Raw genomic sequence first — 27,917 nt, forward strand, 5'->3', positions numbered from 1 at the left:
CTGAAGCTTCCTTCCTTTCTTAGATTTGGATTTAAAGCAGAGCTCACACACCTATAGAGAAAATAAAGTTACAGGCAGCAGTAGCTCCTACACTCAGCTTCTGTCCTGTTCAAAGCTGTACAAACTAGACAGAACCTCCTGTCATAGGAGGGAATCTAAACTCAGCAATCTATTGGCTGCTGGTTAGGAGGTGTGGGCTCAGGAGGCCAAAACAGGCAGACCGCAGCAACAGGGAATAAGGTTTCATAATGTGGACATACTAAAGTAACCGGCATTTCTTGTCTTCCTAAATTATTTTCAGTGTTCATACGCATGTAGAAACATGTAGAATTTGTTTTAAGTGCTTGATAGAAAAACGTATCAGTCAAGTTATTTCAGCCCCAGCATATACATATATATACACAGCTTCATCTGTTTTACCTGTAATGGAAACATAGTTTTACTAATTAACCTCGAGTTCTTCTTAATTTGAATCAAGGAGTTTAGATTTATGTGATTAAGAGCATAAACTCTGAAGGAAAATCCATATTTGTAATCACTTAACAGTGAATGTTTGTACTTTAATGTCAGAAATGGACAGAAAATGAGTGAAGTAATACAGAGATGTGTATCTACAGAGGTTTTCCATTTCAGAACAGGGATTGTAGAGTGAATGTATACTGGAGACTAAGATCATAACTTTGTATCTTTGTGTGTAATGGGGTTTCCTGTAGTCTACTCCTGCTTCATTAGGCCTTTGCGCCTGAAGGGATTTGATAAACAGCTGCTCTCCCCGCATCTAACTAAAACACTTATATAGAAATTAGACAGGATGGAAAGGCAGAGGACATTTTTGTGTTTTAAATATTTGTACAGTCTGTATGGCCTTTACCCAAAATATAGCACATACTGTGCCAAAGTTTAAGAGGACACCTAGGTTTTCAGAGATGTGCCATTCTCTAATTTGATTATCTGATCTGTAAGATGTTCACATCTTTGAATGTTTTATAAAATAAACCTGCTAAAAACTTCACCACAAATCTATTCCTGAGCTGTCTGCTGCGTTCCTTGGTCTTTTTGTTTGTTCTCAGATGTTATCTGACATACCTCTGAGGCCTCAAAGAACAACTGCATTTATAACGAGATTAAATTACAGATCTGTGTACCCTTAAGAATAACCAGACTTCTAAGGGCAAATGGTCACAGCAGATTTTCTGGGGTATCAAGAGTAAAAGGGGCTTAATACCAAAACCAAACCTTTTCATTCCGTTTTAAATTAATGCACTATTATGTTAGTGTGTCACATAAAACGTGGAAACCTAACAGCTGGAAATTGATGTCCATTAAAGCAATAACAAAACCATTAGTAGGGTTTTAAAAAGTGGCAAGGCTTTAAAAATTCCCCTGCTAGCTCCTGAGATCTTTATTAATGATTGCTTTTTTACATTTCCACATATTATATTTTCATGTTTCTATAGGTAACAAAATTAGTAATTCCAAGATGACAAATAACCACAGAATTGCATAAATTTCAATCGATGAAATTAATCAATAATGTTAAAGTCTATGCTGGTTTGCTTCTGTTAAAGATTGCAGTTCGCATGCAGCCTGCAGGGTGCCAGTCCTGTTCTCTCCCTACAGAACAGTAGAAGCTCGGCACAGTGGGCTGAGCTCATCTAAGGGTGAAAGGAAGAAGGAGGGATTGCTGAAGGCAGGGACTCAGAGCTGCTGTCCCGCTACAGATCGTGCAATCTGACTGCTTTGCTCTCCAACCCACGCCGCACCCCCTCTGTATCGCTTCGCTTTTTTGGGAACTATTCGGCCATTTTTACCCACCAGCCTCCCTCCTTTTTGCACATAGCACATTCTTTTAAACCAATTTTTCTCCTCGCATCGACTGCTTTTGTTTTCTTTTCCGGGGCGGTCCTTCGGACTCGATTGTAAGTTTTCCACGTGGAAACCCGGACTGCAACAAAAAGTTAGAGTGCAGTGCAGTTGTGTTTGGACTCCATGGTCTGTTTGCCACGTTTCTCCAATTACTGCCGTTTAGTAACATGCCGTTCCCGTTTCACAGCCTTCTTTACCTGCACGGTGCTTCTACTGTGTTGTTTCATGCTTTATCGCTTGCTTACACATTAACTTGCACTTAATTTGAAAGTGTAAAGTGAAAGAATATATAGGTCAAACTTTGTTGCAAAAGTTCTTTTAAACTCATTTAAATTGAGCTTGCAAATAAGCTTCCTTAACTCAGTTTTTCTTGTGTGTGTCCTGACATTTTTATTTTTATATTTTTTTCTGTGATATTGCTGTTATATTTCTTAGCTTGCTGTGCCCTCAATGATGGTTGGCTGGGTTTATACTGGAGCAGCCCAGTTCCAGGCACCTGGTCCTGCATTAATTTGAACTCTGCTAATATCTGCCACCTCATATTTATCTTGCATGATAATTACCGACCCGGCGTGTGTTAGTATGCCACCTTTTAATCATTGGCTGTGATAATGAACCACACTTTAAGTTTCAATCTCTCTAGACAGGATTTCAGCTCAGATAGCAGCTTCAGGCTGTCAGTCTAAGGTATTTGCTGACATGTGTTGGGCTGTTAAAACACACCTGATAAGTTGGTCTTTCCTCAATGTTTTTACCAAACAAAATGCTATATGTAAGTTAATCCACAATATTTCCAACCACACATGTTAATTAAAACTTTTTATAAGATGATTTAATTTAAAAAAAAAAATTAAATTGAGGCATACAGTAAATGTATAAAAACTAGATCTAACTCTAGGAAGACCTTTCTCTATATTTTCTAGGCAGCATAGACCAGCATGAGAATCTGATGAAAAAATACCATAATATTGTTAGCGATATATTTAATACTGTTCTAATAATATATATTTTTTACATTTACTGTTATTTTGACACAAAGTCTTATGTAAATATCTGGAGCACACACTTGCTAAATGTATTTACTTTTGATTTATTTTTTATGTTGCTGTATTATTCTGCTATCTTCTCTCTATATAGCAACACAAAACTAACAGTCTAATATTAGCTAATTAATAATTCAGGCAGACTATGCTATTGTCATTTGGGTGTTTTTGTTTTTATCAGATATTTTTCCAAGAAGCCAAATGGCAGGGAATGGTGTTTACAACCTTCTTTCAGCCTGCTGACAGGCAGTGCTGCACACTGCCTGTCAGCAGTATTCAGCACGAGAAAATTTTCTTTGGTATCTTCTTAAAAGTAAGAACTTAAATCATAACATAACAAAAACAGTTTCTGGTTTTCAGACTGTTATCCCTGTTTTACCTTCACACCAGAAACCAACCCATGGTGAATTGATAGAACTAATTAAAGTTGACAGAACTGATAAAATTATTTGTAAAGATATTTTATTTTGGAAGAAAATGTCTTATTGGGTTTGTCAACCTGGTCACAGAGGCGATGGCCTTCATTGGGCGTGCAGTCCAGCGCCTCGTATCAGCAGCGCGTCCCTCTGTAGCCCCACTGTGCCGGACAAGTTCTCGGTCTTACAGCACTGAACACACCAGTGAAAAGAGCGTCCCCTATGAGAAGACACTCAAACAGGAGGAAGGAGCTTCCACAGGACCCACTAAGCCTTTACCAAGGTTAGCCTGAATGGACAGACAGAGTTTAACATGTTAAGATGATGTTTCAGCCAGTAAATTTTGCAGTTGTAAAGTTAGTTTTGTGCTTATGTTTAGCAGATTTTTATTAATCTGCTTCAGCTCTTTATATTCTGTCTTAATACAAATAAATATCAAGGCTGATTTTTGTTTCTCTTAAAAGACACAAACTATAAATTTAGTGTTGTTTCAACCCAGCTTTAAAAGTTACTTCCTGTTCTGTCAGGTCAGCTGATGTGGTGGTGATTGGAGGAGGTAGTCTCGGCTGTCAGACCGTCTATCATCTGGCCAAAATGGGGATGACCAACGTAGTTTTGCTGGAGAGAGACAGACTGACTGCTGGCACCACCTGGCATACGGCCGGTAACTACCACAGAATTAATAAAAACAAGTTGATCTAAAGTCTTAGGTTGTGTAAGTAAGAGTTTCTGCCTGAATTTAGATTGCCTCATTGTTAATGCCAAAACAGTCCCAGGTTATGGTTTTGTCTTGAAGATAATTGTACATGTTCAAATCAATGCGCATTCAATCACACAACTCACATCAGAGTGTTTTTTCAGGCCTTCTGTGGCAACTCCGTCCCAGTGATGTGGAGGTGGAGCTCCTGGCCCACACCAGGAACGTGATCAGCAAAGACCTGGAAGAGGAAACGGGTCTCCACACTGGCTGGATCCAGAATGGAGGACTCTTCATTGCTTCCAACAAGCAAAGACTGGATGAATACAAGCGCCTCATGTCGGTATGGACAGCGATTGCTTGGTTCTTGATTTCCTGTAAGATAAAGTACCATGCACTGCTGGATCCCTGTAATAAGTGTTTTGTTAATATAAAATATTTGATTTCATAGGATTAAATAGAAACATTTCAACAAAATCCAGACAGAAATTTTCATCTACACTGCTTCCCAACAGCAGTACAGATAGATGTCTTATAGAAACAGAATTTTTAAACACATTGAAGTGACAGGCTTAAAGGTTTTCACCGTAATGGGAACGGTTCACCAGAAATTAGGGGTGAGTAAATGTTTTTTTCAAGAACTTCCGATAAAAGATGCTGAAACAGATATGAGAATAGCGAGTTTATCTCATGTGGTCGTTAGAGATCCTTAGTAATTTGAAATAGCTTTGTATAGTTTAATTATATTTAGACATTTGTAGTACAAAACCTAATCTGAACCTTTTTATGCAGAATAATCAGTTTCTGTAAAGGTGTTAAATGCCCAAGACTATATGTCTCAATAATTGGTTTACTATTTGTATATCTGATTTTTTTTTTTTTTGGAAGAGTGCACAATCTATGTTTTCCTAAGCTTTCCATCGCATTTTATTTACCAGAAAACTATCTTGGAAGTTCGAAAACACATAAAATATGAATCCAAAATCATAGAAAATAAGTCAATTCCCATTTGTGTTTCAGCTGGGTAAAGTTTATGGCATCGAGTCTTATGTTCTGTCACCTGCGGAGACCAAGGACCTTTATCCCCTCATGAATATTGATGATCTGTATGGAACGCTGTATGTTCCCAAAGATGGCACCATGGACCCTGCAGGCACCTGTACCACCCTGAGCAGAGCTGCTACAGCGAGAGGAGCCACGGTAATTTGTGCTAATCTACTGACTCTGTTTTGCTGGGGATTTTTTTTTTGAACAAAAATGTCAATTTACAGAATCATGCAAACACTGCTGAATTTCAATTGTTCAGCAGACAGATGCTGGCACCTTTCACAAAGCCGCAGAAGATGACTACACTTAGAATTCTTGATTGAAGAATACTAAAGGAAAGTTTAGTGGAAAGACAAAATGAAAACGACACACAAGGAACATGCCTCTTGCTTTATTATGTTATTCTGCTTCCTTAATAGAATTGTATAATAAAGCCCTTTCAAGAGTTTGGTGGAGGTTCACAAAATCTGGACTGCAGCTGGAGAAAAGGCTTCATGAATCACCACTCACGGATTCATGAAGCCCTTTCTCAAAAATCCTATAAACTAAATGAGGACAATGACTGACCAACTTTAAACAGTTCTGGATGTCTTGAGATATTACTTTACTACACTGTCCTGTCTGAATCAGGTGATCGAGAACTGCCCAGTGACCGGTATCCAAGTGCGAATGGACGACCTTGGGGTCAAGAAGATCAAGGCGGTGGAGACACCTCATGGAACCATTGAAACACCGTGTGTGGTGAACTGTGCAGGTAAGACTCAGAGAAACTTTACCTATCCTTTGGACAATGTGGCACGTTTTTATGTTGCTTAGAAAAATGTCAACACATTTGGACGAGGTAAAAGAAAGCAACATTGGAAAATTTTGTAAATATTCACGTTTACAAAAGATTATAGCATTTTGGTAAACCTTGTTACTTACAGGTGTGTGGGCCAGCAAGCTTGGTGAAATGGCTGGAGTCAATGTTCCTCTTATTGCCATGCATCATGCTTATGTGGTGACAGAGAGGATAGAGGGCATACAGGTAAGATTTCTATTAATTATTATTTCCTTTAGTTCACCAGACATATTAAATGTTACAAACACCGGGCCAAGTGTGGAAGTTGAAGCTTTCCCATGTATCAGGTTAATATGACCAGCAGGGGTCACTGTGACCAAACAAATTGCTGCTCCTAATTTTCCAGGCTGTTGTTGGTGTGTTTGGAGGAAAGAAAAAAATAGGTTAATTTGTATCTATTATTATTTGTGCTTGCTTTGGCTATGCTTGTTTACGCTATATAGCACCCGTGAGACATGGAATGTAAAATGCTTCAATGTATCACTGCAGTTTCCATCCATCTTCTGCTTGTTTAATGCAGTTTGTGTTCATATATCCTCTTCCCTGAGAGGCTGGTGGTTTTAGAGTGGGCTGTCAGCGCTTTCTTGTGTTGTATAGTTTAAGAGAAGCTTAACAAGCATTACCTCTCCATCATGCACACAGACGTCAGCCCACCCACTAAACAGATGTCGTCAGGGAATCTGTCCCCAGTGTGTGCAACTTGTCAGGTCAAGCGCTTCATGCTGTCCGTGTGTCTGTATTTGTCATTGTGAGGCTGCTGTGGAAGTCTGTGCATGTTTTTATCTATGTGAGTGATACAGTGTTCAGTATTGATCACATGGAGCTGCCACACTGAGCTGAGTGCAGAGGAGGGAGAGGACAAAGGAGCAGTTTGGCTTTCGTTATTTGTCGTGAGCAGCTTTTAAAATGTCAGCTGGCCTGCTGGTATTTTGGTTTTGTACCCAAAAAGTCGATGGAGTCTGGGAAGAATGAATACAGACCAGACGGTTTTGACACGAAAAACGATTTTGCAGAAAGATGCTCTGGCACACGAGAGTTCAATACATCTGTCCAGTTTTAGAATGTAATGTCAGGAGCTTTGAGTCAAAATGTAAAACAATTTGAAGGTTGATTTGATATATGTTTCCACTGTTGCACATGCTTAGCCTGAGCAAGAAATAGTTCTGAGATCAGCTCCCACAAAAACAATCTGAACTAGTTCATATTGATTGATTTCAACCTGAAACATTGGAGCCAAATTCAAATGAGCTGGGTATTAAAGTGCTTGGCTAATTCAATTCATTTCAGTTGAGCAAAGACAATATGTCATAGTAACATAGTCCTGGATGACACCATTAATGATCCACCTCATTTGTTTTTGCAGCTCCTCTTCATATCTTTTTCTGTATGATTTTAAAATCGGGCAGAGTTTGAGTTGAGAATTTGATCCTTATCCATTAGAGAGAGTTTTATTTTCCTCCTCCTCTTTGCTCTTTGGTCCTGCTCTGCATCCATAAGGCCTCTTTTTTAACTCCTCTTGAGCTTGGGGTCATAGTTCAAGTATTATTTGAGATTTTTATTGAGCAAAATTCTGTTGAAATGCTTGCAACTAGCATAACATTACAGACACTACAACTGCACCAAGTATCAGGAGTTCAGTTTGAATACTTTTACAAGTGTGTTATTTTGTTCATATTGGGTATATTACACATTTTCTGAGCGACTTTTTTATAATTGCTTGCATGTGGTAAAACTGTTCATTGCAACTGGACTGCTGTTGAGACTTTAAGTCACTTGATAATAAAGGAGGAAAATTACATAAAGATTTTTTCCTTCACTGTTTATTTTCTGTATTGGATATTGACTGGTACAGCTTTAGATGCTTTCGTCTCCTTTATTAAGTTTAAACATTTTCAGTATTACCTACTAGAATGTATTTTAATGAGGAAAACTCACAATAACTTTAAAGACTAAACAATTAAGTGGGAATTGCAAGTGAAAACAGTTTACCTCAGATGTCCTTGACTTGCATCTGAGAGTTCTTCAGACTAATTTCAGCTCTAATTACTGAATCCTTTAACTTTTCTTTTCACTTCTTGCAGAACATGCCAAATGTCAGGGACCATGACGCATCGGTGTACCTGCGCCTCCAAGGTGACGCTCTGTCTGTGGGTGGTTATGAACAAAATCCCATCTTCTGGGAGGAGGTAACCCTGAATATTATGTGTTATTCTGAATTCTGTCTGGAAAGATCTCTCATCAAATAGTTCTGCACAAATGGAAAAACCTGCGATATGCAATAATGATGGTGAATGTTGCAATAAATATATGATTTCCATCAAAGTAATACTTAAATTTTTTTTTATATCTTTATACTTTGGGTTTGCAGCCAATACAGACATGATGTGTGCTCTATTCAGCTACTGGAGAAAAACGCATTATTTCTATTTTAACAAGGCTTTATTGAAAAACTTGCATTTGGCTGAAGTCTGCTTTTTTAAACTATGAAACAACTTAGTTGTTGCTTTTTAATTAATGACTTGACAATATCCCAAAACTATTTCTGTTGCATTAAGTAGCAAGTGTTACCACATAATTGCAGTCAGAGAGAGCCGCAACATGTGACTACTAAATAATTAGCTAATTTGTGATACAGTCCTGGAAGTTTATTGCGATTTGTATGTTATGTATAGGGATTGCTTTGCCCTATTTTAAACTAATAGTGAATTATAGTCTCTATATTTTGAAATGGTCAAAAAAGACTGATAACTCTAATTTATTTTTTCACATTTTATATGAACAACTGAAACAAGTTCTAATTTCAGTTTATTTAATTTTTTACCAAATAAGACAACTGTTTCCATAGCAACACAAACTAAAGGCTCAGGTGTCTGTAGGAACTTGTTTGTAAGTGTTTTAACATGGAACCAATTCTAATTAGTTTCCATTTTTGGTACCAAAGTGACAAAATTAGATTTTCAAAGTATCTTTTTATTCCCCTGTAATAAAAGCCAACCCATTGTGGGAAGTAAAATAGGACTTGGTTGTTGTCCACAAGAACTGTCTTTAACAAGAGCACAACATATTTTCCAAAGATCAATAAACTCGTGTGATTTTAATGATTTTTCTCTGATTCAACCAGAAAAGTTTACTCTCTTTACCTTTTTGCATTAGAGGTGGCCCTCATTGGATTATTTATTTCAAAGTATTTCTTCTAAAAATTCAAATTTCAACAAAACCAGTTGAGAAATCTAAAAACCGATTCTAGAGGATGTAGAGGGGTTTTGCTTTTGTTTTACCTATGAAGTGTGTTTGCTTTATTGGATATGTTCTGAAACATCAGAGGGAACAAAGCGGTGTTAGAAGGGTTGTTGTGTGTCTTTTGTACATTTATGTTGGATTTAGCCCCTCATTCCCTACAAATCTCTGGTTTTTCAAAGCAACTTAATCCTGTAACAGTAACATTCGCAATTACATAAAAGACATTAAAAGATGTCTGTTTTTCAGGGCCTTGATGATATCTTCTTGCTTCTTGCTCGACCTCCTCAGTTTCTTCCATTTTTGCAGCCTGCCAGTCTGCATATTCCTCTGTGGTTTTATGTGTGAGAGGATTTCTTTGTGCGGTGGCAGCTTCTTTTGTTCTCGTTTGGTAGCTGAGGGTTCCTTTGATGTCTAAGACGGATGGAGAGAAAAAAAAAGAGGCAATACAGAAAGGAGAATTAGTGGGAAAACAGTGAGAATTGATGCAGAGCGTGATGATAAGCAGGACCGATGGGTCGGGAGGGACTTGGAAAGCTGTGCTGCTCCCCTGATGCTCCAATGGAGTTCAAGTATGTTTGATAAAACTGGTGCACAGAAAAAATGCAGGCTTACAAAATTCCTTTTAGATGATCTAAGTTGACATGATCTATGTTGGAGGCGAGGTGATTACTGCTTCTATGCATACACAATAGACACTAAAAGTTTAGCGCTGGTTTAGTTTATAGTGAGTGAGTTGGAAAGAAGCAAAAAGATGAAGCGCAACTGCTCTTTATTGAGTAAGACAGGGATTCTAACCTGCTAATCATTGCTGCTTAATCACCTGGACTTTCTTCTTGGGTAGCCAGGCTGTGGTTTATTTGTGGCATCTGGTTAAAAGGACTTTGAATTATAGGAACAGTACAACTTGAAATTTTAGACATTTTAAAACTGTAACCTTTTGAAAACATGTTGTACATTCACATAGGTTACAGATCCATGCCTAGGTTTGAGGGAAATTTAAACTCTGCATCAAATTGAATCGTTATTCATCTTGAAGAGAAACCTTTTTCACTGTGCTGTTTGGGTGATGTCTCAGGCAGTAGGGAGAATCAAAAGTATTGTTTTGGGGATATAAAAATGGAGAGGTTTCACATTTCTTTGCTCGCTAAAATTTATTTGAGTTCATATTTGGTACAAGAAAAATACAAAATAGACCCCCAAAAAACTAATTTTCTGTTTCCATTTTTCATCTTTGACTTGCTTGCTGTTATGGAGTTTGGATTTATTCCCAATGTTTCTTTATTTCCCAGGTGTCAGATAAGTTTGCCTTCAGCCTGTTTGACCTGGACTGGGACGTATTTATGCAACATATCGAGGGAGCTATAAATAGAGTTCCTGTTCTGGAGCAGACTGGTATCAAGTCCACTGTCTGTGGACCAGGTACAAACTCACACACTCTAGCACATAATGATTTATTATGGACTCATTATAGGGTCCACAATAAATTTGTCTAGGCAAGTAATAAAGTGTACCTTTAGCAGCTGTTGGATTCTTTTCATTACAGATTAGGGTTAATTGGTGTTAAGTTCCTGATTTGTCCTTTTTAAGCTTCTAAGCAGAGAGGCCTGATAATCTGACCAAAAAAAGGAGAGTAGGAAACTACACATTACGGTAGTAACATTAGAATTAAACAAAGGCATGCACAAAATGATTTATTTAAAAAATGAGTACCAGCACTAGTCCTGAAGGGCCAATGTGCTGCAGATTGTAGATGTGTCCTCGCTGAGATACACCTTATTAAAATGGCTGAATTACTTCCTCGGCATATCACCTTGGTCTGCAGAGTTTTGTTAATGAACCATTCTTATAGCTCCGGTGTGCTGACTCAGGCAAACATCTAAAATATGCAGCACATTGGCCCTTGCTCTGGTTTTGGATGCCACTGGTTTAGAGGATTTCTATAAACTTTGGAAAATGGAAACATTTATATGGAGATGTTTCGCCCTCTTTTAAATCTTTAGGTACTGCTGTAGCTGTAATACAGTGAAATACCTACATATTTTATTTTATGTGCAAACATTGCATCTATACATACTGTCCCATGTCTGTCAAAAATTTAACTAACCGTCCATCAGTCCATCCATAATTGCATGATTTAAGCCAGTCTATTGGAGAAATATCTACTGTGAATTCATACTCCACGTTTAAATTTATGCTTAATAAAGCAGGCTACAATAGACAGAAAACTCTGGTTGTGAAAAAGCACAGAATTTTATTTATGTAAAAAGACAGTATTTAAAGTCAACTTTGTGATTTTTATCAGAATCTTTCACTGCTGACCATAAGCCGCTGATGGGAGAAGCACCAGAAGTTCGAGGTTACTTCCTGGGCTGTGGCTTCAACAGTGCAGGTATGTGCTGCATCAATTTAAAGAAACAAAAAGAAAAGATATTTTTCTAAACTTTATCTTAAAGTTAACTGTTGAAATACTTGATGTGGAGCTTTACCTTGAGAAATTTGAAATAATGCATGAAAGGCTGAATAAACTTTTTAAGAGCATAAATGGGCAAGCAGGAAAAACAAGGTGAAATGTTTGGATGCTTTTAACAATCTTTGACCTGGACTTATATCTCTGTGTACATGGCCAAGCCACAAATACGTATTAGAGAGGACTTCATAGAACACATACACAGTCTTGTTCATGCACAAGTCACTCCATTACTGCACTGAGCCTCTGACATTCGCCCTGGAAAAATATCAGTGTCTAAGAAGTGTGTGACAGAGAGAGGAGGCGTAAAGGCTGAAGTAATCAGCAAGAACTTTAATAGGCAATTGAAAGAAAGCTTTTCTCTGCAAAGAGCTGTAGGGTCACGCACACGAGATGTTCTGACAAAAGACTGGGGGTTGGAATAAAGTTGAGTTCTGAGTGGGCCCCAGTAAATTGTTGTCACATATTACATAATACTGTGACCTTTTGGCACATTAATATCAGGTTCTGTCCATTAACCTGAATCTTAAGTCTGGCTAAGGCTTTGTCAAGTAGTATTCTCATTTGGGAGAGAGAAAATCATTTTATAGCTCTTGAAATTGTTTTGTTTAAAATCTAGAAATGGTTTGAAGTTGAGAATTATATGGAGATGTTTTTCCCTCCTTTAAATCTTTAGGTACTGCTGTAGCTGTAATCGGTTTTCCGTTATGAGAAAACATGTAAAAGTCATCCACATGTACTGGGACCTGTGGTAAACATGGACAAAAAAATCTTAAAATGAATCAGTAAACTGAAAAACAATAAAGGGAAAATGGTTTTAAATTACAAAGTCAGTCTTTTACGGGATTTATGAAGCCAAAAGCATTTTTTTTTAATTTGCTAATCTAATATCACAAATTCTTACAGAAAAAGAAGTAATTTTACAGAGGTACCCTGGAAAGAAAAGGGAAGAAAAAAAAAGAGTTCTGGTGTGACAGGATGAGTGGAACCAGAATCATGAGAGCTTACAAGCAGACACTTGCACGTCGGTGTGGTTATCTCAGGTGACATTTATCTGTGACACCTCGCCTCCCTGGTTCTCACTACTTTGTCTGGGGTGAACTCCATCATTCTCCTCTCACCCTCCTCTCTTTTATCTCTCAATCCATCCATCTATCCCTCCATCCAGCTGGCCTGCCAGCCGTTCAGATTTCCTTCCAGACTCAGAGTTGACAGTTCCTGGCTGCAGATGAGTGAAGTGATGAGAGATGGAGGAAGAGGACATGCGGGGAAATGATGGAGGGATTCTGCTGCCAATGCTGCTGCATGTTAATGTTGTGCATGCAGCACATTGTGCAGTACTCGCAACGTATGCAAATTATAGGCAACACAGCACAAGCAGGGGGCTGCTAAAGGGACCCAGCTCATTAACCCAGCAGTTCTGGGACTCGGTGGATTACAGCGTTGGGCTGCCATCGTTTGTTTGGTGAATGGTTGGAAACAAACAGAACACTGCAGCTGTTGGATAGATGATGAGGTCAGATTGCTCAGGAGATGCCTTGAGCAGGGGTCAAGCATTGGAATAAAGGTTAATGCAGTCCTCTGTGGCTCAGTCGTATGTCACACAGCAGCTGTGGCAAAGGAAAATATAGCTTTCTTTCTTTTTCAAATTAATGAGACTTTCTCTCTGTCTTTCTGACAAGTTGGACTATTAGGCAGGTGAAAAAGGGAACAGAGCTTCAGCTGCTTGTTAAGGTTTTCTCTTGTTTTGCCTTCAGAGGCCACAAGCAACAGAAGCTGCATTTGGAAACAAAAGGTTTCTTTAATCTGGAAATGTTTATATCCATATATCTAGTTTATGAAAGGTTGCCAACAGAAAACAAACTAAGCATTATGTCCTGAAGCCTAAGGTGAGAATTTGAGTTTGTGGAAGACAATTTTTGGGTTTTGTGTGCACATTGAATGCCTCACAAAAGTCTCCATTCACCTTGAACCACTTACCTTAACATATTTCTGCTGATTTTATGCTGCAAGATTATGTATTTGACTTGCGCATTATATTATCTATCACATGAAACCTCAGTAAAATACGTTGATGTTTGTGGTTACACTTAAAATACTATATACGTTTTAATAAATGCTTTATATGAGTTTAAAATTAATCTGTTTCTAGCTTCATGAAGTGGATAGCGCAACTTCTGAACTAATAGTTGTTGGTGTACTTTAGAGCAAAACGTGTAGATGGTTTTTGCTGTTTCCCCCCCCCCCATTTTATTGAATACTCCAGTGCACTAAAAATCAAACAGGTTTCAGCTCAAGTTTCACCTAAAGACTGTTAGGTTAGATCAAATCAGCAAAGTTAAGCTGATCTTAAATAAAATTTCAATGTTCCCAACATTTCCTCTTTATCTTTTTCTGTCAGGTATGATGCTGGGAGGTGGATGTGGCAGAGAGCTCGCTAAGTGGATCGTACATGGCCGGCCAGAAAAGGACATGTATGGATATGACATCAGGTATATAGGCATGCATTAAAAAGACTCTTCAATGGCATTTTATCAAATGGCACCGGGAGCCACAGTTTGTATTGAAGTCTGAGCGACTTCTTTACTGAGCATTAAATTCCTCTCCCTCCTTCCTCAGACGTTTTCACAGTTCGCTGACAGACAACACACGCTGGATCAGGGAGAGGAGCCATGAGTCATATGCAAAAAACTATTCTGTAGTGTTTCCCTTTGATGAGCCACTGGCCAGCCGTAACATGAGGAAGGACCCTTTTCATGAGGTACGGCAGTTATTCATCATGTTTCATCAGCATTTACCGACTGACAAATAACTTTAATGAGCAGTCCTACTCCTGTTAGGATGCCTTGCTTGCTTCAAAGTTATGCTGGGTTTTTGCTCCATATTATGCTCCTTATGAGAAAGAAAATGAACAAAAAGTTAACTAAGAAGTTGGCCATCTGGGTTGGATTCAAAGTAAGCATTTACATATAGTTTTGCAGGCCATTTCCTATGCTGCCAGTTTGCCTGAGACTGACAGTGATGAAAAGCTGGCTCAGCTTATCACCTCCCTGGTTTAGTGAAACTTCTTATCTGGAATGTCATATTGCAGTTAGCAATCATTTCACCCCTTTCAAGTCATCAGGGCATCTCCCGTCAAGTTTGATTACTTCCACTATTTTCATAGATTGCATAACCGTCTTTCTCTTTTTTGTCTGTAATTTTGGCTTGTCAAGCACCGACACTGTTTCTCTCAGTGGGTTTGTCTCTCACATTTCTTCAGTCTTCTCTTTGCCTCCTCTTGATCTCATGGCTGATTCAAAGTGATGGCATAAGCGGTGCAACTTAGCTCTGCAGTGACTGCATTTGCTAATGCATGACTATAAATGATCCACTCAACTTTGGTGGCTAAGCCGTGAATGTTTTTCAGCTTTGTTTCTCTCCTTGGCCTAGCACAAACTCTTAATGGATTTCACCGCCGTGTTTCACACACTAAATTAGAGACATACTCTAATTCTTTAGAGTATGTCTCTAAAGAATTACTTAGAGACATACTTTTTTGAGTGCAAGAGCCTATTTAACTTTCATTGTTGGACTATTAACCTTGTACTTGCATGCATGAATTTTCTAGAACAAGCTATGGTTCCATAAGTTTCATTTGTGTCCCAAGTTTGATTTATTTAGCTTCTGTAATACTTTACAGGCATATATAAAGCTTTCTGCAGAGATTCATTAAACAATTGAGCAAAATGAAAACAAAAAATGAGAACTAAAGGGGTGATGGAGGAATTATTTAATTTAGTCTTTTGACTACGGTACATAAAGAATTAAAACTGTAGCTATGTAAAAAAAAAATAGTTTGAAATTCTAACCCTTATATTCTATACTTGACAACTTAGATTTTTGAAGATGGCTTAACCTGCCTTAATGGGAACACTTGTATCCATTTTTCAAATCTGAAATGACACAGTGTTGTAATGCGCTATAGCTAGAAGGTGTCCTTTCAGGTATGACCAGGCAGGCAAGCTGTCTCTGTGCAAATAATGAGACTTTCTACTTATAGGAGGCAATATGTGGTTATTTCAGACCATCAGCAAGTCATCTCTGACACTGCTGCTCGCACGCTTTCTCCACCTCGGTAGCACAGATGGTAAATATAGCTTAGTGTGGGACGTTTTGGCAAAAGACAGACAGCTTGATGCCTGCTCGGGGGAGAGCATAGCACAACATACCTACCAACTGTGGGCGACTGTCAGTTTTAGCAAGGAGGATGGAGAGCCTCAAAATATCTTATCTGAACAGTGTTCAAGAATTAGGAAGAGTTTTTCCTCTGTTTCTGCAGCCACTTGATGTAAACAAACGTGGTGCAACATGTTTTTATCAATTCCTCCATTAGTGGAGAAACTTCATTATCTTTTCTTAATGCAACAAATGTCAGCAACTGTCTGGAGTAATCATTATGTCTACATTTGTGTTGGATCAAGTGGATGAACTGGCCTTTTGTTTTATTAGCTTGTTGATGCAGACAGATCAATAAACTTAAGGAATAACATGTTGTTACTGCAGCTCTAAGTTACTAAAGTTGGTCCTGATCAGTAATCATACTATTGCAAGAGATAGATTGATCAATTTTGTGCAAATAATTTCCTTCAGAAGTCATAGAAAAAGTAAATAGAGACCAGTTAGCTGTTTTGTGAGGGCCTCTGAAGTTTACTAGAGAATATAAGTGAGCATGAAGACCAAGGAGCACAGCAGAAAGGCTAAGGTGAATGTTATGGAGAGGTTTGTAGCAGGGTTAGTGGCCCAGTTAAAGTCCTGATCTAAATATAATTGGAAATGTGTGACAATAAAGATTGCTGTTCAGCAACCCAGTCTGACTGAGTATTTAGTTGGATTTTACTTTGTGCAACAGATTAAAGAGGGTTAAATGGAGATGCATGTATTTTCATTTCACTTTGAAGTTATTCTCTGCTTTGTGTTGACATATCCCATAAAATTCACTATTTCAAAATAAACAATATTTAGTTTTTTTAACCACTGACTTGTATTTTCAGTAAATACTGACCAGTAGATTGACAATATTCTCAGCTTCGTGTGCCCTCTGTATATTTTGTAGCGATTTGATTTGTTTTTGTATTTATTTCATCACTCCAGGTGCTGACAGAGCAAGGTTGCATGTTTCAAGAGAGGCATGGTTGGGAGAGACCTGGTTGGTTCAACAAAGAGGGACCGGCTCCTGTGAGGCTCCTGCAACAAACACACACTACCACAAACGTACTGCTTGTAGTTGCCATGCTTTAACACTGTGTTTGCTTGTCTTGTTAAAAGCCTAAAAACTACGATTACTACGGCGCTTACAACATTAGGAATAATGAGAACTACAGATACAAAGAACTCCTGGGCAAAGAGTACACCTTCGACTTCCCTCCGCATCACGATGTGGTAAGCTACAGAGAGCAGAAGTGTTTGTGTGGAGTCAGAAAAAGTTCAAGGGCTTGTTTTCTCTGTCAAAACACAAGTTAGTCTGATGAGTGTGAATGTTTACTTTTCAGTCTACAGAGTGGAAAAATCGAAAGTCTGAATGAATTTCTGTCATAAACAAGTAATGGTGGTGGATATCAGCGGTGGGTTTAATGATGTAGAAAAAGCTTTAAACCTCCAAGTTAATTTAGCAACTTGATAGACAGTCTGGGAGTGAAATCTGTGATTTTTGCCTTTAACTACACTCCCCTGATGAATTCTGCTCTTTATGATGCAACCACGATTAAGCCTTCTTCAAAATAAGAAGATGGCAACATGTTTTTATTATTTTCCTTCAGCGAGTGTGTTGAACATGTGTGCTGAGTTTTGCTGCTTTCAATGCAGATTAAGAGTGAGTGTCTCTCATGCCGACACGACGTCGCTGTGTTTAACATGTCCTACTTTGGGAAGTTCTATCTCACCGGACCAGATGCCAAGAAAGCAGCCGATTGGCTCTTCTCAGCTGATGTCAACAAGAAGCCAGGTTAGTCGGGCAACTGTTTGAAGAAGCACACATCCCTGTCTGCACACACATGCGCACACCCACACTGCATACCTGAATGAAATGAATGATTCATGACGAGGCCTCAGCAGAATTTGATGACATACTTAGGGAGTGATTCAGCCTTTTCATTCAGGTGTGTCGGTTTTGGGACACAACTAAAACATGTAAGACGCTGGCTCTTTAAGGCTAGAGCTTGGGTTATGCATGAACTGTTTGTATTTGCACAACTCTTGGTTTTTCTAACTTAAAATGAAGTTTGCACATGGATTAAAGATGCAAAGTATGCAAAGTATTACGTTTTTTTTTCCAACTTGGTTAGTTTGTACGTGGTTGCAGACACAGTGTGGACAAACAGTTCTCCACCGTTAACAAAGCATCTGTCTATGCAAGACTATCCTTCATGTTTCCTTTAAATCCAATATTTCATACCTCTCTGATCATTTTATCTCTGAGGCAATTACACTACATCTCCCTCCAAGCCTTGGAGAAAGATTGAACAAATGTGTTCAATCTTTCTTGAACACATTTGTATTTGTTAACAACACTGACACAGATAATCACTCTTTTAAATTACAGCTGATGAAGGCATCATCAACATGTATTTAAGCGTGACTGCAAATATTAATTCTTTTGGCAAATGGATGATGCATCATAAATGTGTGTCACTTGTAATTAGTTACAGATTTATTTGATTTTGGAGGTTTTCTTGATGATGTCTTTATGACAAATGTCTTTGCAAAAAAATATGCCACTTATGCTTTGGTACATATTTAGAGTCATCTGGCTGTTACTGAGCTTGTTTCCTGTCAAGTGGTGTGCTATAGTAATTTTAAAAAATAATTTTGGTCATACATAGATTCAAGAGAGAACATCCAGTTGAGTTAATTATGGTGTGTTGCTCTTAGGAGAGAAAATAAACCATGGATTTGGGGTGATTTTGAGGGGAAGTAAATATTTCAACTCTGAGCTGCACATATTCAAGGCTGCACATACAGTATATATAGTGCATTACATAATTCTTCATACTCATTGAATGGTTTTCACATTTTGCCACAAATTTTGATGTATGATTTCTTGCAATAGGAGAGGATTTTGTTTTTTGCCGCCCAACAGGCTTTCTCTTCCAGGACTAACCTGTGTTTCGCTCCATCCATTTTCTCACTGACTTTGACCAACTTCTTCTGTGGTCCTGCTAAAAAATAGCAACTCTATTGCACAATGCTTACTCCACAAAGTTTTACCACTAAGGCGGCTTGTTGAAGCTCATGTGCACTGTTACTTTGATGCTTTAGCCAAAAAGTTGGGCTTTGCCCTGATGTGACCAGAGCTCTTATGGTTGCTGTTCCCACATTGCTTTTGTCAAACTGCAAATGGGACTTCTTGAGTCTTTCTTTCAATAATGACTTTCTTTTTGCCTCTTTTACATAAAAAAACTAGATTTATGAAGTGCCTCACTAATAGTTTTCCCACCTGAGCTGTGGATCTCTCCAGCTCCTCTAGAGTTACTGTAATCTTTTGACTATTTCTGTGGTTATTGCTTTCCTTTCCTGACTTGCCAGCTTAAAGCTACACTACATAACTTTAATTAAAAAATATATTTTTTTCTTGCATATTTGTTAAAACTGCCACTTTGTCAAGATAGTAAAGTATAAGTCAGATAATCTGTGAAAAATTGAGCACTTTTGTCTTCTCCCAGTGCTTCCAGTACTAGCTGCAGAAATACACCGCTTAACAAATACATAAAAAAACATATTTTTGTGAAAGGTATGTACTGTAGCTTTAAGTGAAGATAACATCAATAGGCATGAATGCTGTTGCAAAGCACTGTAAATAAGTATTCACTGACAGGTGTTTGCATGTTTCAGGTTCCACTGTATATACGTGTATGTTGAATAAAAGAGGAGGGGCGGAGGCCGACCTGACGGTGAGCAGGCTGGAGCCGGGCGCCGCCAAGCTGCCACTGGCACCACCATCAGATGGTGAGAAACAGACTGCCATCCTCGTTTTAATGAACTTCACCTGAAAACACAAAACAAAGAACTGAGTCTGAAACAAAACTTGGTCAAAATGTGAAGAGATGTGAGGGAAGAGAGAACGTGGGTAGAATTATTATTTATTAGAATCATAGGTGAATATCTTCACACAGATGCCAGCATTAATGCAGCAAGGTTAGGGTTAGGGTAACCATACAGCATGAAGGTAAAGGAATGAAAAGAGTGAAGTTAAACAGTTTGATGTGATTACATCTGCATTGTTATATTATTTAAGATGTTAATTGGTATCCTTATACGACATGTAATGAGAAGCTAAAGAGTCATGTTGTATTTTTCTGCTGGGTAACTATGCCTAATTTTCTCAAATTACTGGCCTCTCTTGCTCCAGGTGATGCATACTACCTTGCCATTGGCGGCGGTGTCGCCGAACACAACTGGAACCACATTAGGACAGTTATTCAGGACCAAGGCTTCCACTGCCAGCTGACGGACCACTCTGAAGACATGGGGATGATCAGCATCCAGGGGCCTAAGAGGTGGGACGACGAAAGAAGGTGGAATGGTTATAATTTATCCCTACTTTAGAGAATGGGGAAATCATAATGTAGGTCAAATTTATAATTTAGTCATTGAACAGTAAAGATGGCTAAACATCACAGAGACACTATTTTTTTATTAAGAGCATGCCAGAGTAGGTAAGATGCAGAAAAGACGATTGGACCAGGATTTTAGAGTACAGATGGACAGTAATCTAAAACAACAACAAAAAACGTCTGTAGTGAGGCTAGAATCAGTTGCTTGATCTCAATCTCAAAAAGCTACAGCACAGGAGGAAATGCTTCAGCATTTAGTAATGTAGTGCGAAGGAGGAACTAATCCACTGATCTACATGCCAACAAAACGTTCTCATCAGGGTAATTTTGTGAAACGACAGGGTCGGGGGGGTCTGGTGCCCATCTCCAGGCAGGCTGCCAGTCCATCACAGGGCAAGAGCACCTCAGTTAAATTTATTTTCTATGAATTATTCACAGTACCAATAACTCTGGCACCAGTTACTTTTATAAAATAAATATATACAAAATTGCAGAGGAGAATTTTTGTAAATATTTAATGTAGAAATACATAATTAAATGAAAGATTTAATAAAAGCTTAATTTATTTAATTGTTTTTCCTCATATTTACCATTCATCATGATGAATGTCCAGAAACTGATCAGTTTTTATTTAACTGATAAAACCAAGTCTTTGACATGGCAGGTGTTCTTAAAGGCTTGTTTTCTATTTTTTGTTACTTTCTTCCTTACTTCTGTCTTTGTTGTATTTTTCACTCATTGTGAACATCTCCTCCATTGTAAATGTGTTTTCATCAGATTGAACAGTGTTTTACGTGTAGAACTGTCTCTGTGGTTTAACGGAGCCATAACCTTCGGTTAGTGACTCGCTCAAGTAAAAAAAAAAAAAAAAAATGCTGTGAATAAACGGTAGCCCAGGTGTGTGCTGACTTCTTCCAGCATTTCTTTGTTCTTTTACTCACAGAGCAAGCCAGGCCAACTTTACTTCTTCTTCATTCCACTCTGTGCTCACCTCAGTCTATCGTTTCCTTCTCCCTGACCTCCTCTCCTCCCCACTTTTCTGCCCTCTGCCTTTCTTCTTCCCGTTCACGAAGCTGCAGGGTCCATCCACCCCTGTTCTCTGTGTGGGATTTGTCGATATCTTTTCCTGGAGGCCTTTTTTTTACCGTCTGTTCTCCTCAGTTCCTTTTTTTTCTCCCTCTGCGGTGATCGAATAGTTCTCCTCGTTTGTCTTCTCTCACTGTTCCTTGCTTTCTGCTTGGTTGGCCTATTCTGAGTCACCTTGCCCCTGCTTTCATGGTTTTCCTCACTGATCTGCTTACGGCAAGCCAGGAATAATTACTTCAATCCCGACTGTAGTCTAGCAACGACAAGTTCATTTGTTTGTAGATTTTTTTTTTTTTTTTTTACTGTGTTTACAAGATTGCAGTTTGTTTTGTCTCTCTCTCTGCCTCTCCACAGTACCATATTTTATGTTTTGCCTGTTCAGAAAATTACTCTTCCTCTGTCATGGTTTTGCTCCCTGATGAAGCAAATTGATCCCAGTAAAGCTTGAGCAGCAAGAAGATGTGTTTAGTGTTTACAGAGATGTGTTGGGGTTTTCTCTCCCGATGATGTCTCACTCCAGTGAGAGGAGTCTTTGATTTTCCTTCTCGCAGCTTGGCACCATGTTTCAAAGTGTGAAACTAATACTCAGCCGCTTGTTTAGGTAATTATTAACAGTATGCGTAATTGATAAAATTATGAAACATCCCGTGTGTATGCACAGCTGACAAGTCAATGTTAAATGGCAAAACAAAGAAATCCTCCTTTGCTTCCTGGCTCTTTAATTCTCTTGAGAAAGTTTGAGCAAAGTAGAGCACAGTTTGAGGTAAACATCAGCCTACATTAGCTTAAGAATAAAAATTTATATTTGTCCGTGCCACATCTTTCTATATCTGTTACATCACTTGCTTTCTCGAAGAAGGGACTTGCACAAAGCTGCAGAAGCATAACCTCAGTCATTCCACAAATATCCACATGCCTGGCTTCCTGCAACACCATGGCGAAAAATATCCTTAAAAAGCTGCTTTCTCTGTCTTCCCACTCATAAGCATATGAGGCGAAGAGTGCAAAATAAAATATTTATTATTTTGTGTTGACTCATCATTATGTAATATTGATTGCAGTGTAGTTTTCAGGAGGAAAGATTGCATATTTTCTCATAATTCCAGTGTTTTCTGTTTGAGAGACATTTTAGTAACCTAGAAATCAAATAACTTTTTCTTTAATAATAAACTTACAGCTTAGAATTTACAACTGTGTGAATTTTTTTTTTATATAATTGTTTTGCATATCCTGTTTTTAATTTTACACCAACTTTGTAACTCCAATAGCACAGAATATATGCAGATGTGAACCAATTTGTGCCTATTGTTATATCAGATTGCAATTGTTTTTTTTGTTTGTTTTTTATCAGTCACAAACAGTGAGGGGCAGAAGTGATAAAGAACACAAAGAAGAGTGTAAGAAGAAAAATATTTCATAACTTGGCTCCATCTAGACCTAACAAGGTGCATGTGCCATAACTAACTGAGTTTGAAAAGTTTAAGGATTTGAATGGTGTAACTCTGCTGTACTTTATTTAGCGTTTCTGTTATCTGCTGAAAATATCACTCTCCTCTTTCTTGCAGCCTGAATGAACCACAGATGTGTTATGGAACTGAGGGTTCCTTTAAGATAGATTCTTATGTCATGGTTCTTCTCTTGCTTTTGTCTTTAAACACTGAACTAAAAGTGGAAATAACTAACTTCAGCCATCTGCAGTGATTGCGAAATGACAGTGCTTTGAAATTGTGTGTTAAACAATCAAATAGATTGAATTTTTTCGTTTCTAACTGACTAGTCACCAGTCAGGGAGTTGACCAAATGGTCACCAATTCATCATACAAGCTGATTTCAATGTATTTCTCTTTTGTTTACTCAGTCCAGCAATTTTTGGTATTTGACTTTACATCTAGCATCAGAATGAAAAAGAAACACCATCCATGGTTTGTGTACACTTAGCATATCTAATTTGGTCAAAAATTGGTTGAATGACTAACATAGTTTGTGACTGTTTGTTTTTTTCTGCCTTAACAGTCGAGAAGTATTGCAAGATGTTTTGGATGCAGATCTCAGCAACGAAGCGTTTCCCTTCTCTACCCATAAGCTTGTGAACGCAGCAGGATATCAGGTGAAAACACTAAGAATCACACTCAGTCATAGATACCAATCCCATACCATTGAGTAAAAGTTTACTTTTGAGATTTGCTAAGTAGAGATTCTTTATTAATTGTGTTGAGGAAGAATAAATTATATTTCTTACTAACATGTCAAATCAGTCCACATGTGAACTGGAAACCCTAGTTTAATTAAATGGGACATTTGCAGTAGTTTATAATCGAATTGTTAAAGTTTTATACCTGCACATAGCGGTACACTAGGCATTGGTAAGTTACTGCTAAGGCTTAATGTGTTTTTAAAAATGTACTCTTATGATTTTGGTTATGTCTGCATCAAAATAAAAAAGACAAATTATTATAGATAATATAATATGTAGTACTAATTGCTATGTTGCACTATTTTAGCAGGGATGATTGGTGCTTTCTTTTTTAAATTGAACTGTTACAGTCCAGTCTATTGCATACGTGTGTAATAATTCTGTAAGGTATTTGTGATTTGACCTGTGATTTCTGACCTCCTGATTAAAAGGAGAGAGCATTGCACTCATTACAGACTCATGCAGCGGCACATATGTTCACTCATCCTCAGTCTGTCTTACCTTCTCTTGCATAAATTATGCAAGGTCCTGGTGATTGCGATCTGCATCTTCATACGTCGCTGCAGGAGTGTGTGTGGATGTGTGCCAAGCGAGGCGCTTGTGTTGTTTTCCAGCTGGTTGTTGGCCTTGTCTCAGTGACAGTTTAATGGTTGCAGTGCTGTTTGTGTGAGCAGAGCTCTTCCTGCCCCCCTGCACCCCCTCACTGCTCATTAGACTCTCTCTCTGTCTGTTTCTGTTTTTCTAACTTGTCATCGGCAGCGGGTGCGCAAGCATACACATTTATCCGTCTAATTTCATGTTGTGCTTCTGTCTGTATGTTTGTTTTTTGCTGCTTGGTACATGAGTGTGGTGGTGTGTGAGGCATGCATGCCTCTGGTGTGTGTTAGGGTCATGTGCTCAATGTACTAACCTACACTGATCTTGGAGATGTGCATATGGAGCCTGCAGTGATCCCTGACTGGACAGATGGACTTTCTGTCATTGCACCAACTGCGAGAACTGTTGGAGAAGTTTCCTTTCCTCATTTTTTTTGTCCCCTTCCACATTTCCTTTCCTGTTCATGTGGAGTGTGCTGTCTTTTTCTGTCAATATTTTTGCAAAATTTTTCTTACCCTCTTCCCTGACTTTCATTCATTTCTTTTTTTTTCAACTAGATATGTGAATGAGCACAAACGATTCCTCGTTGTGGCAGCTTGATTCTCCACACAAATACCTCCTCTGCTCATCTGTAACCCTCTTGTCTATGCGGCCTGTCATCCAGGTGCGAGCAATGCGTCTGTCATTTGTCGGAGAGCTCGGGTGGGAGCTCCACATTCCCAAAGACTCCTGTGTTCCCGTCTACCGAGCTGTCATGGCCGCCGGTGCAAAGCATGGCATCATCAATTCAGGCTACAGAGCAATCGACTCTCTCAGCATAGAGAAGGGTAACTTAAACAATTTAACCTATTCAGCTGAAATAATGATTTTATCTCAACATTTGTTTCGCTACAAAGTCGGTTTTAGGAGGGGAGGTGTTGATGCTCATAAGTCCATATTCACAATTTAAATTTCTTCAGGGTACAGACACTGGCACGCTGACCTTCGGCCTGATGACACACCTTTGGAGGCGGGGCTTGCCTTCACCTGCAAACTGAAGAGCTCCATCCCGTTCCAGGGCCGGGAAACGCTGGAGAAACAGAAGGAAGCGGGACTGAGGAGGCGTATCGTCTGTTTCACCATCGATGAGTCAGTAGATCCTCTGTCTGAAGGCAGGAATTAAGCCTTCAGCACAATGGGAAGAAAAGTTGTTTTTTTTATTTTTTATCTTTGCTTAAAATGTATATGCAGACATGAAAATGATGGAAAATTCATTCTACAAATTTCATTGTAGTATTTTATATCAGGCATAAAAAAATATTTTTATTGCCATACTTTAATTGATGATCCATCCGAAGTTGGAGCTTGAATCTGTAGAAATATCTTCCTTAGATTGATAATGATTTTTTTTGCATCATATTTTTTTAAAAAGAAAAGAAGCACAGAGAAATTTGGAAATCTCAGTTAGGAAAGCATGAGCCAAAAATTAAGTTATTACTCCTTTACACAGATTTTCAACTTTTCCTTAGTATCTTTGGTTGCACTTTGAAAGTATTTTATATGTTTTTTTTCAAAAATCTGAAACAAGTATGTTCCAACACCATTGTTTTTTTGTTTTTTTTTTAATCTTTTGCACCAGAAAAATACCAATGTTCAGTCTAGAGGCCATATTCCGTAACGGCGTCCCTGTTGGTCACCTCCGGCGAGCCGACTATGGCTTTTTCATAGACAAAACTCTTGGTTATGGATACATCCACAACCCTGATGGAGGAGTGGTGAGTATGTTACACATTGTATTCCCTGTTTATTTAGGTCTGCTGGACTTATCCAGTCTTGGTTTCTGGGATTGCTCTTCCTTCCATAGTTTCATATTATTTCTTTTATCCCTCTTGGACCAAAGCAGATTGACTGAAAGAAAAACTTAAAATATTTAATGTTTATGTGGGAAAACATTCAGTTGAACTGAACTAAATGAGAAGTGAATAAAGCTGAATATCTCAGCAAGGTTGTAATTATTGAAAAACCATGAATGTGGAAACCTTGTAGAAAGTCTTTTATCACTGTTTTATACAAGAATGTTTATTGAAATCTAAATCGTTATGTTAAATATTTATTATCTTAAGTATTTTCCTAAATAGATCTTGCTGGATAACCATATATCTGACCCAACTGATAAGTAAAAAAACATTCTCCAAAGGGCTACAATGCATTTGCTACTCGTTAAATCTTTGTTTCAATGAAGCGTTGGTATTTTCTTTGCTGCAGGCAAGTGATATTTAAGGTTTCTATATAAAAACCTGGTGTTACTCAGAGTTTTCAAGTAATAGGCAGCCGTCTGTGTTAGTTTCACTGTGTAAATGACTGAGAGCCAGAGTGGAAGATCAGTAGGGAGGGCTGCCGAGAGGGAAATGTGAGCTGGTCAGTGAAAATTAGCTTTCTGTGTTTCAAGGGAACTGACAGCCGAGTCACAAAGGGCTTAATTGCTTTCTGCATTCAGAACTTCCAAGCTGCTTGTTTCTGTTTGTTGTGAATCCTTTGAAATCTCTCTTTCATTCCTGCTTTCCTCAAGCCCTTTACATGTCTTTTTTTTCTTACCAACAAAATCTTTTTATTTCCTTCACTAGGTCAGTGGCGATTTTATTAAAACAGGCACGTTTACGCTCGAAAGGATGGGAGTGGCATACAAGGCCAAGGCACACCTCAAATCTCCGTTCGACCCTGAAAATAAACGGGTTAAAGGAATCTACGAGTGACCGCCAATGTGAAAACACCGTGGTTAGAGAATAATATGCAACCTGCTGCTTTTCCACATTCAGTTGCCACTACAATTGTATACCTCTGCCATTGATGGTGTTTCATAAATGTGAAGTGATAAAGTGACATTTACGGAGATTGAGTTTAACAATATTTGCTCATTCTTAAATGATTTAAATGTTCCAAAATCAAAGCAGGTCCACTGTTCCTCGATGTGTGCTCTTATACAATTATTACCATAAAACTTCCACCAGTTCAAGACTTTATCAAGACAAAATGTTTTTGTAACTAAATAAACTTCACTATCCTTTCAGGAAGCAAACATAACTTACTCGAATAACTCTTTTTTTTTTTTTTTTTTGCCAAACTTGCAATTCATTAGGGGATATTAGTGCAGATATTTGCATTTATTACTTTAAAGACTCCCTTTTTAACATTGAAAGTCTTACTTCCTATAGCAGCTCACTTTGCACTGAGTTGTTGAACAGAATTCGTTATCATGACCATAGATGTGTGTCTGTGTTGTAAAATTTTATGTGAAGCACTGAGGGTGTCCTTAACCAAAGAAGTCTTAAAAGGGCTTGGAAAAGAGATTATACGTGTGTGTGTTTTTACTCAAAGTAAATCAAATGCTGCAGCTTCCCAGGTAATTGAGTATTTAATGTAATTTGGCTTAAATTAAGAATAAACCTGTTTTTGTTTTTCTTTTTTTTTTTTTATCACCAACAACTAGAGATCAAGGCTTCGTCCTGAAGGTAAAATATTCAGTAATCTAGCAAACTGACTGTGTGTGACCTCCTGCTTCTTGCTTCAAAGTTTTATAACTGTGCCTTGGGCGCTTCATGCCCACCAAATGGCTGAGCTATGTTTTTTATGAGGTTAACTATTTATTATGAATATTTTTTAATAATGATGCGACAGGGGTCACAATATTCCATAAAGGCTCTTTTTGCTCCATTTGGTTTTTTTAAAAAGTACTTACAGGCTATGAGCTCTACTGTTTTCTACAAGTAAAAATCTCCACAGAGGTAAAAAATAAAATATAATAGTGCACTTTAAAAAAAAACCTTTTCCAAACATTGTTAAACATCAAATCTCC

The 27,917-nt window shown here is 38.2% G+C and overlaps 1 protein-coding gene across 2 annotated transcripts; it reads left to right on the top strand.

The window, feature by feature from the left end:
* Window positions 1–1,608: 1,608 nt before the first annotated feature.
* Window positions 1,609–27,875, top strand: sardh (sarcosine dehydrogenase). Of its 2 annotated transcripts, none has more exons than XR_003596505.1 (22): window positions 1,609–1,919; window positions 3,419–3,608; window positions 3,853–3,989; window positions 4,187–4,365; window positions 5,043–5,222; window positions 5,700–5,823; window positions 5,996–6,096; window positions 7,992–8,096; window positions 10,440–10,569; window positions 11,453–11,539; window positions 14,019–14,109; window positions 14,237–14,378; window positions 16,751–16,834; window positions 16,925–17,038; window positions 17,462–17,600; window positions 19,487–19,600; window positions 20,004–20,151; window positions 23,308–23,401; window positions 24,750–24,912; window positions 25,045–25,217; window positions 25,704–25,839; window positions 26,689–26,813. XR_003596505.1 is itself a non-coding variant. In XM_028025285.1 (22 exons), exons 2-22 carry the CDS (start codon window positions 3,424–3,426, stop codon window positions 26,815–26,817), a joined length of 2,751 nt encoding a protein of 916 aa, XP_027881086.1. In that variant the 5' UTR covers window positions 1,610–1,919; window positions 3,419–3,423; the 3' UTR covers window positions 26,818–27,875. The 2 variants fall into 2 exon arrangements, 1 of the variants encoding a protein (XP_027881086.1); XM_028025285.1 differs by having other exon boundaries at window positions 1,610–1,919; window positions 25,045–25,213; window positions 26,689–27,875.
* Window positions 27,876–27,917: the final 42 nt, after the last annotated feature.

The sequence above is a fragment of the Xiphophorus couchianus genome, chromosome 8 (assembly GCF_001444195.1).
Source record: "Xiphophorus couchianus chromosome 8, X_couchianus-1.0, whole genome shotgun sequence".
Lineage (NCBI taxonomy): Eukaryota > Metazoa > Chordata > Actinopteri > Cyprinodontiformes > Poeciliidae > Xiphophorus > Xiphophorus couchianus.